At 42.1% G+C, this 14,486-nt stretch overlaps 1 protein-coding gene across 1 annotated transcript in view; it reads right to left on the minus strand.

Moving 5' to 3' along the window:
• Positions 1–14,486, minus strand: part of myof (myoferlin) — a 56,972-nt gene that overhangs the window by 20,013 nt on the left and 22,473 nt on the right. Inside the window, exons 17-35 of the mRNA XM_063003359.1 lie at positions 12,945–12,989; positions 11,497–11,621; positions 11,260–11,373; positions 9,739–9,916; positions 9,042–9,166; positions 8,832–8,941; positions 8,482–8,674; positions 7,743–7,898; positions 7,477–7,608; positions 5,760–5,923; positions 5,570–5,684; positions 5,338–5,440; positions 4,347–4,486; positions 3,553–3,723; positions 3,348–3,444; positions 2,229–2,306; positions 1,100–1,281; positions 738–896; positions 543–644 (exon numbers count right to left, since the gene is read on the minus strand). Coding sequence (XP_062859429.1) covers positions 543–644; positions 738–896; positions 1,100–1,281; positions 2,229–2,306; positions 3,348–3,444; positions 3,553–3,723; positions 4,347–4,486; positions 5,338–5,440; positions 5,570–5,684; positions 5,760–5,923; positions 7,477–7,608; positions 7,743–7,898; positions 8,482–8,674; positions 8,832–8,941; positions 9,042–9,166; positions 9,739–9,916; positions 11,260–11,373; positions 11,497–11,621; positions 12,945–12,989 — 2,489 coding nt within the window. The remainder of the gene's footprint in view (positions 1–542; positions 645–737; positions 897–1,099; positions 1,282–2,228; positions 2,307–3,347; positions 3,445–3,552; positions 3,724–4,346; positions 4,487–5,337; positions 5,441–5,569; positions 5,685–5,759; positions 5,924–7,476; positions 7,609–7,742; positions 7,899–8,481; positions 8,675–8,831; positions 8,942–9,041; positions 9,167–9,738; positions 9,917–11,259; positions 11,374–11,496; positions 11,622–12,944; positions 12,990–14,486) is intronic.

Consider the following 14,486-nt stretch of genomic DNA (forward strand, 5'->3'; position numbering starts at 1 on the left):
ATCCTGTATGAGGGATCTCACTAATGTTTTGGTAATGGTGTGTGTTGATGTGATATGATGTGACTGATCATGTGTATATTTATATGACAGAGGTGTTCTTCTTCTTCTCTTCTGAAAAAGTGATTACAGGTTGATGCCATTTTGGTGTGATGACTTCAGTACTGTTGCACTGAGAGAACTAGTTGATGCCTGACCTTGTTAGTTCTACAGAGATGGTTGTTTAATCAGTGTTCCTTTCCTCAGATGAACCCAGACATTCGAATACTCACGTTTGGACTAATATCTAGTTCAGTACTGACTCTCATGTTGTAAACACTGTTTTTATTTGCTCAGGGAGTATCGTAAGCTATTGAAGGACTTTAGGATTCGACTGCAGCCCTTCAGACAAGCCCTGAGCTTTAGAACCCTCAGTACTGCAGGTCACTTCTCTTCACCCACATACAATTAAACATACAGTATAAGAGCTGATAAACAAAAGACGTTACAGAACTGTTCCAGTAAATACTGCTCCACAGTTCAGTGTAAAACTATATTTTATTTACCTCGATAGCAGTCAGCTGCACCACCGGCCGAATACCCTGAGGCACCATGTACAGCACGTCTCTTTTTTTGGGGGGGACCAGAGGAAGATCCGTCTCACCTCCCTAAACAAGTCCAAATCATTTCACATTATTATTATTACGTTCAATTTTAACATCATCATAAACCTTTCACAGCAGCAGCAGCATGAACCGCACCTTGTTCTTCAGAATGAGCTCTGCAGAGACCAGGATCTGTCCGGCGGGCGTTTCCTTGTGCACCACTGGACACCAGATCAGTTTAGGTGACGCGTCTACGTCTGGTATCAGTTTTACTAGCGGCACACAGATACTCCTGCCGAGGGGCTCGTCTTTACCCTGGAACCCATGATCACAAAAGTGTAATCAAAACGTCAGTTACATTAAACACGTCAACACAAATAAACAAAACATTTAAAACTCAAACATTTTCAAACAGATATTTACAGTGCTAAATTAAACCATAAACCTAAACAAACACCTTAACTGAGCACTAACACCCCTAAAATACTTCAGTTTATTTTAGAAGAGTAAAAACCAACCACTTGGTCACTGTCAAAGATCTCCAGCATGACTTGAGGTGGGTTGAGGGCGAGAGACTGGGGGTCACCGACGATTTCCACACTGTTGAAGATGAGGGTTTGATCCCAGGTGGGGTTCAGTGTGGACTTGATGGTTTCTGTGGTCTGGCTCATGTGTAGAAATGAAACGTGCACGTATGGATCTGTAATCAAACCAGTACAAGAAATGAGGAGCTACAGGACAAAACAGGACCCAGTTTAAGCACCAGTGGGTATAAAAAGTTTACACCCCCTCTGTTAGACTGGCAGGTTTGTGTGATGTGAATAAATCAGACCAGGATGAATCATTTCAGCTATTTTCCATTATTAATGTGGACTATAATTTGTACGTGCTGCTTTTATGCTAATTTGGAGTGACTTAAACGTTAATAAAGTGCTGAAAGGTTCAATCACAGGTCGTTAAATGTTTCAGCTTTAAAAGGTTGTGCAGAGTAAAAATTAGCATAAAAAATAGAAATCACCTTTTTACCCATTTTCTGAGCTCAGGGTTTAACATTTTTAAACTGATTTGAGTGTTATTACGATTTGCTTGACTAACTACAAACTTATTTCTGCATTTTCTCCCCAGTTTATTGTAGTCAATCTCTCTTCTGCTGCTGGTGGATCCCTGATTGTAGGTGAGGAGGGTGTATTGCTGCTCACGCCTCCTCCGACCCGCATGCAGCCCTTAGCGGAACCCTTTTCCACCCATGCACTCTGCACAGGCGCCTCTATCTGCCAATCAGGGTCCTTACACAGCGTTTGAAGACCCCACCCACATAGTCCGGTCATCCCGCCCTAGCAGACATGGTAGCCAATTAGAGTCTGCTGCAGGCACTGCCAATTATGCCCGCTAGATGCCGCCCAGCCGACCGGTGGCAACTCAATAGTATCCTCTGAATATCCGGCGGAATATATCGAACTATGAACTTCTTTATAAAAGCTAAAACATTTGCTCACAATTCTGATAAAGTTCAAGTTTTCTGACCGTGTGTCCAGTATTTTCACTACAGAGCCACCACGACCCTGATCAGGATGAAGATGTTACAGCAGAATGAATGTGAGTGTAATGTTGGTCTGAGAGAGGAAAGTTTAGCATGTTCTCACTAACCTGAGAAACTATCTTTGTCCAGGGCGAGCAGGTTTCTGGCCTGATAAACGTAAACCCGGAGGTGGTACTCACACGATCCTGTACACAAGATTAATAAATCATGATTAATATTTATATAAACTGATTAATGAGACAGAATTTAACATGTTCTACAGGACTGGGCTTGGAATGACAGTGGAAGCCTAGGTGGTAGAGCATTGTGCTATCAATTGAAAGGTTGTTGGTTTAAATCCCGGCTCTACCATGCAGCCACTGTTGAGCCCTTGAGCAAGTCCCTTTACCGGGTGCTTTGAGAAGCTGCTAAACCGCTTTGGCACTAAACTTTCATCTTTTAAAGTTCACCTGATTAACCTGATCGAGTCGAGAGCTGAGCAAATCGGTTATTTGTGCCGAGAGTCGCGGTGAGAGTGAAGCACAAAACGCTTCTCATGTGATGAACTAACAGCTGATCCATGCTTTTTACATAAAAACCAACATCTGTAACAGCAGCACAAATCCCCACAGATAATGTACACGCTCCACCATCATGTTACTCTTTACTTTCTTTATGTAACGCCCACCGTTGATGACGCAGGCTTGGTTCCCAAAAACTGGTGGAAACGCGGGTCGGTTCTCTAAAAACCGGTTCAAGAACCAGAACCAGAGTTCTTTTTGTGGAAAAGCGCTATTTGAGGTGCTTTTAGGTCCCATTTCTAAAAAAATTTGCAAACCTGTCCCTAAAGCGCCCCCTAAAGGCCAGTGGAACCGCTAAGACTAGAACTGTAATGGTGGGCTAGTGTATAGTGCTAGTGTATGCTCCACCAGAACCCCTAAATCAGTATAAATGAGAATTTTACTCTCTAATAGAAAAAAAACCCCAAGCTTTAATATAAATACATACTTTTATTAAATCACTGAACAATTCACTAAACACTGCATCACTGCCTGGGTTCGAGTTTTCCTGACTGTAGAATTGAGTCTCCAGTCACCAGTAAGGGTGCTGCTCTATTATCACAATGTTAAGGGTTCGAACCCCACCACACTGAAGCTGCCACTGTTGTTTTTTTCTTGTTTGATTCATTATGACATAAATGCTGTTCGTACTGCAGCTCTATAGTATACATGTATGTTTTTACTTACGGTCGAATGAACACGACACGTTGGGAGTATTGGCTCCCAGTAAGTTTGTGGCCTCTGATTTTGATTCTTTTTCTCCCTTTTGTTCCACATCAATCCCCTGAAAATCAAACACAAAACCTCTAAAATCTATAAAGTCCTTCAAACAAATGATTTTAAAACATCACTTAAAATGGTTTTCTGTTTTAAGCTTCACACCAGTACCCACCAGTCCCCCCTCCAGTTTGAAGATAGCTGAAGCACCGATGCGATCAGACGGAGCCATTTTCTTTCGCCAGCGGCGTCGGCGGAACGAATCAGAGGAGCGCTCGTTTTTATGGAACTTCCAGCCAACGAGAGAAGAGAACTCCCATCCCTCCAGGTCCACGACATCTTTCAGCTGGTATCAAAGGAAACAACGGAGGAGTGAAACACAGAAATCTGTACTATAGATCCAGATTTAATCAGAACTAATATTTATTTATATTTACTCTCTGTAAAACTGATATTTTACTCTTAATGATTTCACATCGTAACTCCATCTTTTGTTGGAATCCTGTTTATCCACCCGAGGTTAAAGACTGCAAGTCAAGACTGCTGTGCCAACAATGCTGCTCCTGCTAGATGTGACCGAAACCTGGCTTTTTTGCACCAAAAATGTCAAGAACTCACTATGGACTTTATTACAGACAAATAATAAAGAACTCACATTATTTTTTGCTATTTATAACTTTTAGTTCAATTTTATTTTGTGTTTGTATGATTTGTGTAAATTCTATTTATTTAAAGTTTCCTCCAGGCCACCCAAAGAGGATGGAGGTTCCTGCTGAGTCTGGTTCCTCTCAAGGTTTCTTCCTGTAGTTTTAAGGGGTTTTTTCCTGCCACTGTCGCCCTCAGCTGCTCAACAGGGGTTTTGGTCTGTTGGTCCTGGTTTCTGTAAAGTTGCTTTAAGATGATGTCCACTGTAAAAAGCGCTATACTAATAAAATCGACTTGACTATACGGAGGATGAGGGATTTGTACCTTAGCGGCAGCGCCTGCACCCGCCACCTTTTTACGCCATCGAATCTTCCTTCTACGACGATGGACGTGGTACATCTTTTCAGCCGCCACCCAGGACTTCGGTTTATCATCAGGAGGAATCGTAACTCCGTACTCCCACCCTGCATTAAATACACTTTTATTTATTAGACTTCAAACACTTTATTAAAACACGGATTATAAACAAGACAGAAATTCTGACCAAACATGAATAATAAACTAAGTTCTCTAATTGCTCATTTAGAAAAAAGATCAAGTTCATTTTAATCCTAACAGTCAACATTAATGTTGTTTTCATCTGGAATAACAACTTCTCCAAGAGTTAAGTTATAAAAAGCATAAAAAGAGGCCGAAGGCCCGGAGAAGCAGGTCAATTCAAATGAATTTCTGATTTTTTTTACTCTTTTCTGTCGCATGTCAGTGGACTAAGTAGCTGGACTTGTTGTGACTGGCACTTTTGACCACTTACCCCCACTGTGGGCCACAGATATTTTTTGCTTTTCTTTTGGTACTTAATTTTTTTGCCATTTCCCTTTTTGTCTGTGGGTTTTTAGTCACAGAACTCTTCTACCTCAGTTAAGCAACTTGGTTGTAGCTTGTAAATTGGGTTTATTTTTTATTTTGCAGATACGGGGCTACACCCAACGCCTCTGTGGCATTACAGAAGAGACATGCCTGACAATCAAGTCCAAAGAAAAAACCCCAGTGGGGAGAAAACTGTGATTAAATAGAGGTACATCCTCCTAGAATTAACGCTTAATGAGGTGCAGATTATTTAGGCTAAAAGACCTGATACACTGAATCATCTGCACCTCCATAATGGCACAGCAAACTGGCATAATTTTGCAACTCGAGCCCTCCACCCATCTCTGCAGCAGGTGGTAACAAGATCCTAACCCTATAACCCTGCCACTATGTTAAAGAAACACTTGGTTTTATATGATTTTGTAACTGTGAGAAATAAAAGACTAACCCCTCTCATCCACCGCCCGTTTATCATCAAACATCCACTCGTCCATCCATTTCCATCCAGGAGGGCATTCTATATCATCGGGACGAAGAGCTTTCTCTCCATTCTGTAACAAAGTACCTGAGTTAAAGTTCTCAGCACAATGTTTATATAACGTTCACATTAAAACATCACTACAGAACAGCAGGAGACAGACACGCCCTCTGTTAGGTAGTAAAGCAAGACAGATTCTGACCACATCTGTATAAGGTTCTGCGGCCGGCGCCCACTCTCCTCCAGGGTAGCGAGTCTGATTTTCATAAACCTCCTCCAGGAACTCGGTGTGTCCAGCATCCGCCTCTGTCAGCAAACTAACACACAGTTTATAACAACCATCATTAACCCATTAAAGTCCACGTGAGCGTAAATCCAGTGACTCCACTCACCTCTGCTCTGGATCGACGAACCACTCGCCCTCCCACTGCCAGCCTGTAGAGGGCATGAAATACTCCTGCTTCAGCTTCACTTTACCCGTCACGTCAGAGAACTTACTGCGGTTCAGCAGACCCGCCGTGCCCCACTTCCCCAACATCTTCGCCTGGTTTTCATACTGACAGCAGCAGAAAAGCGTTTTAACACACGATTCCTCATCAGAACATCCAGTTAAGATCAGAAGTTTAAATCCACTGGTCAGGGATGCAGATGTCACTGGAGTCTCGTGATTTTAAAGACTATTTATGTCTCTTAGCAGACGTTTTTATTCAAAGCGACGTACAACTGTGACAGAACACAAGCAAGCTATTGAGAGTTAAGGGCCTTACTCAGGGGCCCAACAGTGGCAGCCTGGCAGAGGTGGGGCTTTAACCAGCAACCTTCTGATCACTCATACATATATTTTTGTTTGTTTGTTTGTTGTTTTGTGCTTTTTCTCCAGATTTTTTGCACGTCCAATGTTTACCCGATTGCGTTACGCTTCCTCTCTTCTGGTGCTGACTCCCATTCTGATTGAGGAGAGCGAGACTGACACATGCCCCCTCTGACACGTGTGCAGTACCCGACTGCATCTTTTCACCTGCACCAGGCGAGTTCACATGCAGATCACTTTTGTGTACAGAGAGCCACACCCTGATCAGCATTATTCTTCTACTCTGTGCAGCACCATCAATCAGCCAGCAGAGGTTGTAATTTGCTCAGTTATGAGCTCCCTCTCCGGCTCCCACCCTGTATGAACAACAGCCAAACGTTGTTCATGCAGCCGCCCATCCCAGCCAGAAGGCAGAGCTGAGATTCGATATGATGTATTCGAGATCCCAGCTCTGGTGTGCTAGCGTGTTTGATCGCTGCACCACCTGAGCGGCCAGGATGAATATTTTAATGCTGTGATTCAGTTTAATGTCTGCAGTCACACTAACCCTATTTATATAGAGATAAAAAAGTCATTAATGTAAAATCTTTGTTAGTGATTTAAAGTTTTAATCAATAACAAACAATCAGGACAGAGAGTGAGATTACATTCTAGAACTTTACTCAGTAACTGCATAAATATTTCTGATCCAACAGATCAGAGTTTAATATTTTAATTAAACCCACAATTAATTACAAAATAATGTTACGTTTTCTTCTTTTATTTATATTTTATTTCTGCATTTTCTCCCTGATTTATAGTAGTCAGTTTGTCTCCCCCTGCTGATCCCTGACTGTAGGTGAGGAGGGTATACTGCTGTTCACGCCTCCTCCGACCCGCGTGCAGCCCTTAGCGGAACCCTTTCCCACCCATGCACTCTGCACAGGCGCCTCTATCTGCTAATCAGGGTCCTTACACAGCGTTTGAAGACCCCACCCACATAGTCCGGTCATCCCGCCCTAGCAGACACGGTAGCCAATTAGAGTCTGCTGTAGGCACTGCCAATTATGCCCGCTAGATGGCACCTAATCGACAGGTGGCAATGCTGAGTTTCGAACAGAGGAGTTCAGAATCTCAGTGCTGGTGTGCTAGAGGAATATCCCGCTGTGCCACCCGGGCGCCTAAAAGTTTTCTTTTTAAACAACAATAAAAGAATGAAGATCTGCAGAAATATTACAAAACTCCCAAAACTACGACGACATGCATGATCGTACCGAGTGGAAACTTTTGATCATAAATTAAAATAATAAATTCTTTACCAGCTCAGCAAAAACGTTGAACGTTCCTTCAGCAAAAGCGTTAAACTTCTTCTCATGCGCCGCTAATCCGAGCCACATATTTATCTGTATTTGGGCAGGAACCTTGGAACCCTTGTTTTTATCCATGGGGTACTGCAGGGGAAGATAGGTAAATGTACCGGTTACCAACAGGTCAGAATAATAAACAGAGACCGACTCTAACCAAAGTTTAATGAGTTTAATCATCATTACTGAGGTAATTGTGCCCGACACCACGGTATTTTTACCTTCAGGAAGACGGTCTGTGTTTTTCCACAGAACTGACCACACGCCTGCTCACTGTACGCTGAGTACAGCACATGAAGAGCTGGGACGCGACAGTACGCCACCCTCTTTTCTCCTCTCAACATCCAGATGATCACATCTGGCATGCTGTTCTGGGGCTGGGGGAGGGGGGGGGGGGTCACAGTGCACACCAGAAATCAGAATTTATAAAAACAACACATAATAACTTAAAAAACTGTGACTGAAAACAGTTCAAGCAAGTGAGGGTTAATGGATTTGCTCAAGAGTCCAACTGGAACCAGCAGCTTTCCAATTACCCTCCAGTACCTTAACCAATAACACCTACATTTACATTCACAGCATTCAGCAAACACTTTTATGCAAAACGACTCACAACTTTGACTGAATACATTTCAAACAATTGAGGGTTAAGGGCCTTGCTCAGGGGCCCAACAGTGGCAACTTTGCAGTAGTGGAGCTTAAACCAACACCACACACACACTAGACAGAAGAACTGACTTACTGCAAGCAGCACAAACAGCTTGATGCTGCAGTTTACTAGGGTATACATTACTGTAAATGTACGATTTGGGTTTATTTGTAACTTTACTGCAAATCAATCAATTTATTAACTGCTTGACAAAAATATTAGGTGTTTAAAATGTAAAAAACATATAAACATGTTATAATGCTAAAGTTACACATATAAAATAATAAACAGGCTGTTGAAGGGATGCGAACCTCTTCAGCCAGTTGTAGGAGTTTGTCCAGCCAGCTGTCGATGGTGCTCAGACTCTCTCTAACGTCACGACTCTCATGTAACACGCAGTCGGCTGAACTCAGGATGTTCTTCAGCACATTATCACGCAGCTTCTTAATCTGGATGTCCAGAGCTGTAAGATTAGACGTTCCCACCAGGTCCGGGAGTTTAAAACTACAGAGAAACGATTAAGATTTCAGAACCAGACTCTTATTTACCACACAGGAAAGTGACGACATGTGCAGTTCTTTATACCACAGTCTATACACAACATAAATCTTACATTTCTGTTATAGAAGGGCCAGTGTTTAGAAGATATTAATGATCTGACCTGTTGAGATCGTCCATCAGCTGGGTGATAAGCTTGTTCCAGATCTCGTAGAGTTTTGTATCTGACAGTTTGGCCTGCACCGCGTTCTTCAGCTCGCTGATGTTTTCTTTCTGGAATTAGAGACCAGAAAAACCAACACAGTTTCAAATCCAGCTCATTATAGAGGGAAATAAACTTTATATTACTTAAACCTGAAGTTACAGCATTTACCAGACGGTGTGCGATGTACAGAATGATGTTCACAGCATCTAGGCGATGACTGATGTCCTCCCAGTACGACATGATGGCCACGACAGGTTTGGTGTTCGCCCAGGGCAGGTAGTAATAACAATTCCCTTTAAAACCAGAATAATCACATGATTAGTAACTCAAACTAATGATTCCATATTATAATCTGAATATACGCCAGCCCACTGTGGCTGGGTCCACGGTAAACTCTTATTACACATCAAAACTTCACCACCCTGATTGTATAATCCAAAGTTATTTTAATTTCACATTATTAAATAACCACAGAATACCGTCAGTTTTAATGGTGTAGAATCCTGCAAAATATTAATCTGATCCCAGATGATACACTGAGCGAAACCAGAGCTTCGATTCTGCAGTTATTACACACCGATCAGCCATAACAGTGAGTGTAGAAACAAGGAAGTGGTTTTAATGTTATGGCTGATCAGAGTATTTTCTAAATATATTCTTAATACGCTGGCAAATTATTGCTAATAATTACAGTTTACTCTCATTTTATTAACATACTTTTTAAGCAGCTTTTGAACAGTGTACTTCAATCATACTGAGAAATCTACAGCGTACATTTTTACATACGTACAGTAACATCTACAGTAACATCTACAGTAACATCTACAGTAACATCTACAGTCTGAATCTTTATGTGTGTTCTCACCGTCAAACACGGCACAGCTGTACTGGGTGGTTGAAGCTAACGGGACGCATGTTGAGTCCAGTTTATTGCCATAATTTCCGATACTAACTTCAAACTGAATGGGTTCTCCCGGCTCCTGTATCATGGTGGCGCTGTGGAACACCGCACTCAGGCAGTACTTCCTCCTTCGCTGGTATTTCTGAGCAGAAATAAAGAAATATAAATTAACATATAGTGATGCACCAAAACATTAGGACCCCCCCCCAACATGCATGGTAATGTCTGTTTTACAAGTGTTGTCACTGTCACTGATATCTTGTACGGATGGTAGTTCACATGTTCAATCCAGCAGATTTAGACACCAAAAAGATCTGAGGGACTTGATGAGACTTAAAAATCATTTTGACTGAATAACTGGGTTGGAGAATCACAAACTGCCGAGATAAGTCCTGGTACCCGATATTAACGGACTCAAAGAGTTAGTGGAGTTCATGTCTCAGCAGGTCAGAGATGTTTTACAGCACATTAGGTTATTGGTTCTAATGTTTTGGTACATATAAAAACTTTAGGGAAGGAAATTCTGAATCTGTGATGTGTTAATTCTCTTGATTCTTTATTTAACTGATAAAGTACAAACGTGTGACTTTTACGGCTGATAAATTTGATTGTATTTTGTAAATATAAAATGTAGAATTTCATTAAAAGTTGGGACGGGGCAAAATAAGAGTAAAAACGTGATAAATTAAGTTCCAGTGTTTGATATTTCAAAGGTTCCACAGTGAGCAGGTGAGTTGGTACCAGGTGAGGGAATCATGATCAGGTATAAGAGGATCCATCTAAGGATCAGTCTGTACAAGCCATGATGGGGCGTGGCTCACCACTGTGTTCCAAACTTCATCAGAGAATCAATCAGTTCAAATTTTGCTTAAATAAAGATGAAAGAAAATGAACAAATATGTCCCAATACAAAATGTCCCAACTTTTCTGGTAACAGGAGTTTGTATATTTGATGTGACTGGAAATGTTATATTTTATTAGTTATTTGCATTAAACTCATAAGATTTTGCTTTCTTAGTTTAATTAGCAGAGGCAGAAGAGACTTTTGAAGGTTTCAGAATTCCAGAGACTGATACTGACCTCGACACACACACACACACCCACACACACACCCACCCACACACACACACACACACCCACACAGCCGTGTTTCTAACAAACTGACCATTCTTGTAAAATGATAAACAAGTTTGGTGTGGACAGTTGGCCTTGAGCTGAGTCGCTGAGCAGAGTTAGCCTGAAGGGGCAGTAAAGCGGGGTATAAATACTGCGATAGGGCGAACGGTATCCACCTTTCTCTTCTGTACAGCTGTATGAGTGTTTGCATTATGAGATGGGTTCTTAGCTGAGTAATAAATTGATTATTTGTTTTTACTATTACTCCGGTTGTCTGTGTCAATCTTTATTTTGAATTCCCAGCTGTTAGACTTCAAAACATTAATAACAGAAGCTACTTGATAATTAAGACAGAAATTATATTTGTACCTGAGTAACCAGGATGTCGTCATTCAGTATTTCCTCCACTTCCTTCTCCGCCTTTCCCTCAAGTTTGGTGGAAAGTTCAATGAGAACTCGACCCCTGTATGCCACCCCTTCTCCCTACAAAACACACAGAATCATGGGAACAGTCCAGCAGACTTTAGTTTATTGGATATAATGTTTTGAAAATGATCTCTAGCTGTGATTAAATATCACCACACTGGCAGTATAATGAGGACGCACCTTTCCAAAGTTCAGGTCTTCATAAGGGTCAGGAAAACCCGTGAACTCTCTGGGGCTGCCGTATAGATTAATGTAACTTGGACCAAATGCAGGTAGAAAACCAGTCTGAGTCTCGCCGGCGTTTTCTGTAAGAAGAACCAGAACATTAATGTACAAGCTTTAAAAAATAAAGATGGCAGGTGAGGGATGGCGGGGTGCTGCGGAGGATGACGGCGTCTGAGCTGAGGCGGAAAAGAGAGAGACCTATAGGATGTGTAGGTACAGTATAGTTTAGTTCAGGCAAAATAAAACCAGCACAAACTAAATCTGATATTAATGTTCGGATGTTAGAGCAGATACACACAGAGTAAAGATCGAATTCTCCATACTTTACACAAACATCAGCTTTATATACACCCATCAGCCATAACATTAAAACCACCTCCACACTCACTGTCCATTTTATCAGCTCCACTTACCCTATAGAAGCATTTTGTAGTTCTACAATTACTGACTGTAGTCCATCTGTTTCTCTACATGCTTTGTTAGCTCCTTTCCTGCTGTTCTTCAATGGTCAGGACCCCCACAGGACCCCCACAGAGCAGGTATTATTTAGGTGGTGGATGATTCTCAGCACTGCAGTGACACTGACATGGTGGTGGTGTGTTAGTTTGTGTTGGTATGAGTGGATCAGACACAGCAGCGCTGCTGGAGTTTTTAAACACCTCACTGTCACTGCTGGACTGAGAATCGTCCACCAACCAAAAATATCCAGCCAACAGCGCCCCGTGGGCAGCGTCCTGTGACCACTGATGAAGGTCTAGAAGATGAGCGACTCAAACAGCAGCAATAGATGAGCGATCGTTTCTGACTTTACATCTACAAGGTGGAGCGACTAGGTAGGAGTGTCTAATAGAGTGGACGGTGAGTGGACACGGTATTTAAAACCTCCAGCAGCGCTGCTGTGTCTTATCCACTCATACCAGCACAACACACACTAACACACCACCACCATGTCAGTGTCACTGCAGTGCTGAGAATCATCCACCACCTAAATAATAGCTGCTCTGTGGTGGTCCTGTGGGGGTCCTGAACATTGAAGAACAGGGTGAAAGGGGGTAAGAAAGAATGCAGAGAGACAAATGAACTACTGTAAGTGATGGAGTCTCTCTCAATAAATTCTATTTTCTATCTGTTCTGTTTCTCTAATAATAGAATCACTGTTTATCTGTTAAATTCTGTTATAAAATGAGAAAATGAAAAGCAGGACGTTATTATGTTAAACATTACTCAACACAAAGCAGTTTAACTATATGAGAGATCATACAGTTACCTGGTAGTGCAGGTTTAGTAAATTAATAACCGCGTCCATCCTGACTGGACAGTTTATTGGAAAACAAACCAAACATGGAACTTTATGAACATCATGCAAAGACTCATGAAAAAATTATAACTTAAAACAGCCAAACCTAAATACACTTCCTTTCCTCGATACTCTTTCTCTGGATCCTGATCTGGTGCAGCGGGACAAAAAATAGGAAAATCATTTACAACTAAACAGCTAACAAATATTTATATACAGCTAAATAGAGTTTAATAATTCATATATTTGATCCGAGTGTCTAGGAACTTTCAACCAATAATCCTTGCTGTCCTGTTTCACCGGGGTATAAATATCAGGTGACACAGATTAAATAAACGTCCAGATCCAAACAAAATGTTTTAATAAACACAAAACCAAACCTCCACCCCCTCAGTCCTCTGATCCCGTCCCAATATAAAACCTGTGCTGAACTAAAGAGGAGAGGAACTGGAACCCTGGATGATCCAGAGAGGTTCAGTAAAGAGGAACGCTTTCAAATTCACTGATCTGTATTTTCCAACCTTATGAGATCTTATATATACAGTGTATCACAAAAGTGAGTACACCCCTCACATTTCTGCAGATATTTAAGTATATCTTTTCATGGGACAACACTGACAAAATGACACTTTGACACAATGAAAAGTAGTCTGTGTGCAGCTTATATAACAGTGTAAATTTATTCTTCCCTCAAAATAACTCAATATACAGCCATTAATGTCTAAACCACCGGCAACAAAAGTGAGTACACCCCTTAGTGAAAGTTCCTGAAGTGTCAATATTTTGTGTGGCCACCATTATTTCCCAGAACTGCCTTAACTCTCCTGGGCATGGAGTTTACCAGAGCTTCACAGGTTGCCACTGGAATGCTTTTCCACTCCTCCATGACGAAATCACGGAGCTGGCGGATATTCGAGACTTTGCGCTCCTCCACCTTCCGCTTGAGGATGCCCCAAAGATGTTCTATTGGGTTTAGGTCTGGAGACATGCTTGGCCAGTCCATCACCTTTACCCTTAGCCTCTTCAATAAAGCAGTGGTCGTCTTAGAGGTGTGTTTGGGGTCATTATCATGCTGGAACACTGCCCTGTGACCCAGTTTCCGGAGGGAGGGGATCATGCTCTGCTTCAGTATTTCACAGTACATATTGGAGTTCATGTGTCCCTCAATGAAATGTAACTCCCCAACACCTGCTGCACTCATGCAGCCCCAGACCATGGCATTCCCACCACCATGCTTGACTGTAGGCATGACACACTTATCTTTGTACTACTCACCTGATTGCTGCCACACATGCTTGAGACCATCTGAACCAAACAAATTAATCTTGGTCTCATCAGACCATAGGACATGGTTCCAGTAATCCATGTCCTTTGTTGACATGTCTTCAGCAAACTGTTTGCGGGCTTTCTTGTGTAGAGACTTCAGAAGAGGCTTCCTTCTGGGGTGACAGCCATGCAGACCAATTTGATGTAGTGTGCGGCGTATGGTCTGAGCACTGACAGGCTGACCCCCCACCTTTTCAATCTCTGCAGCAATGCTGACAGCACTCCTGCGCCTATCTTTCAAAGACAGCAGTTGGATGTGACGCTGAGCACGTGCACTCAGCTTCTTTGGACGACCAACGCGAGGTCTGTTCTGAGTGGACCC

The sequence above is a fragment of the Trichomycterus rosablanca genome, chromosome 10 (assembly GCF_030014385.1).
Source record: "Trichomycterus rosablanca isolate fTriRos1 chromosome 10, fTriRos1.hap1, whole genome shotgun sequence".
In the NCBI taxonomy this organism is placed as follows: Eukaryota; Metazoa; Chordata; class Actinopteri; order Siluriformes; family Trichomycteridae; genus Trichomycterus; species Trichomycterus rosablanca.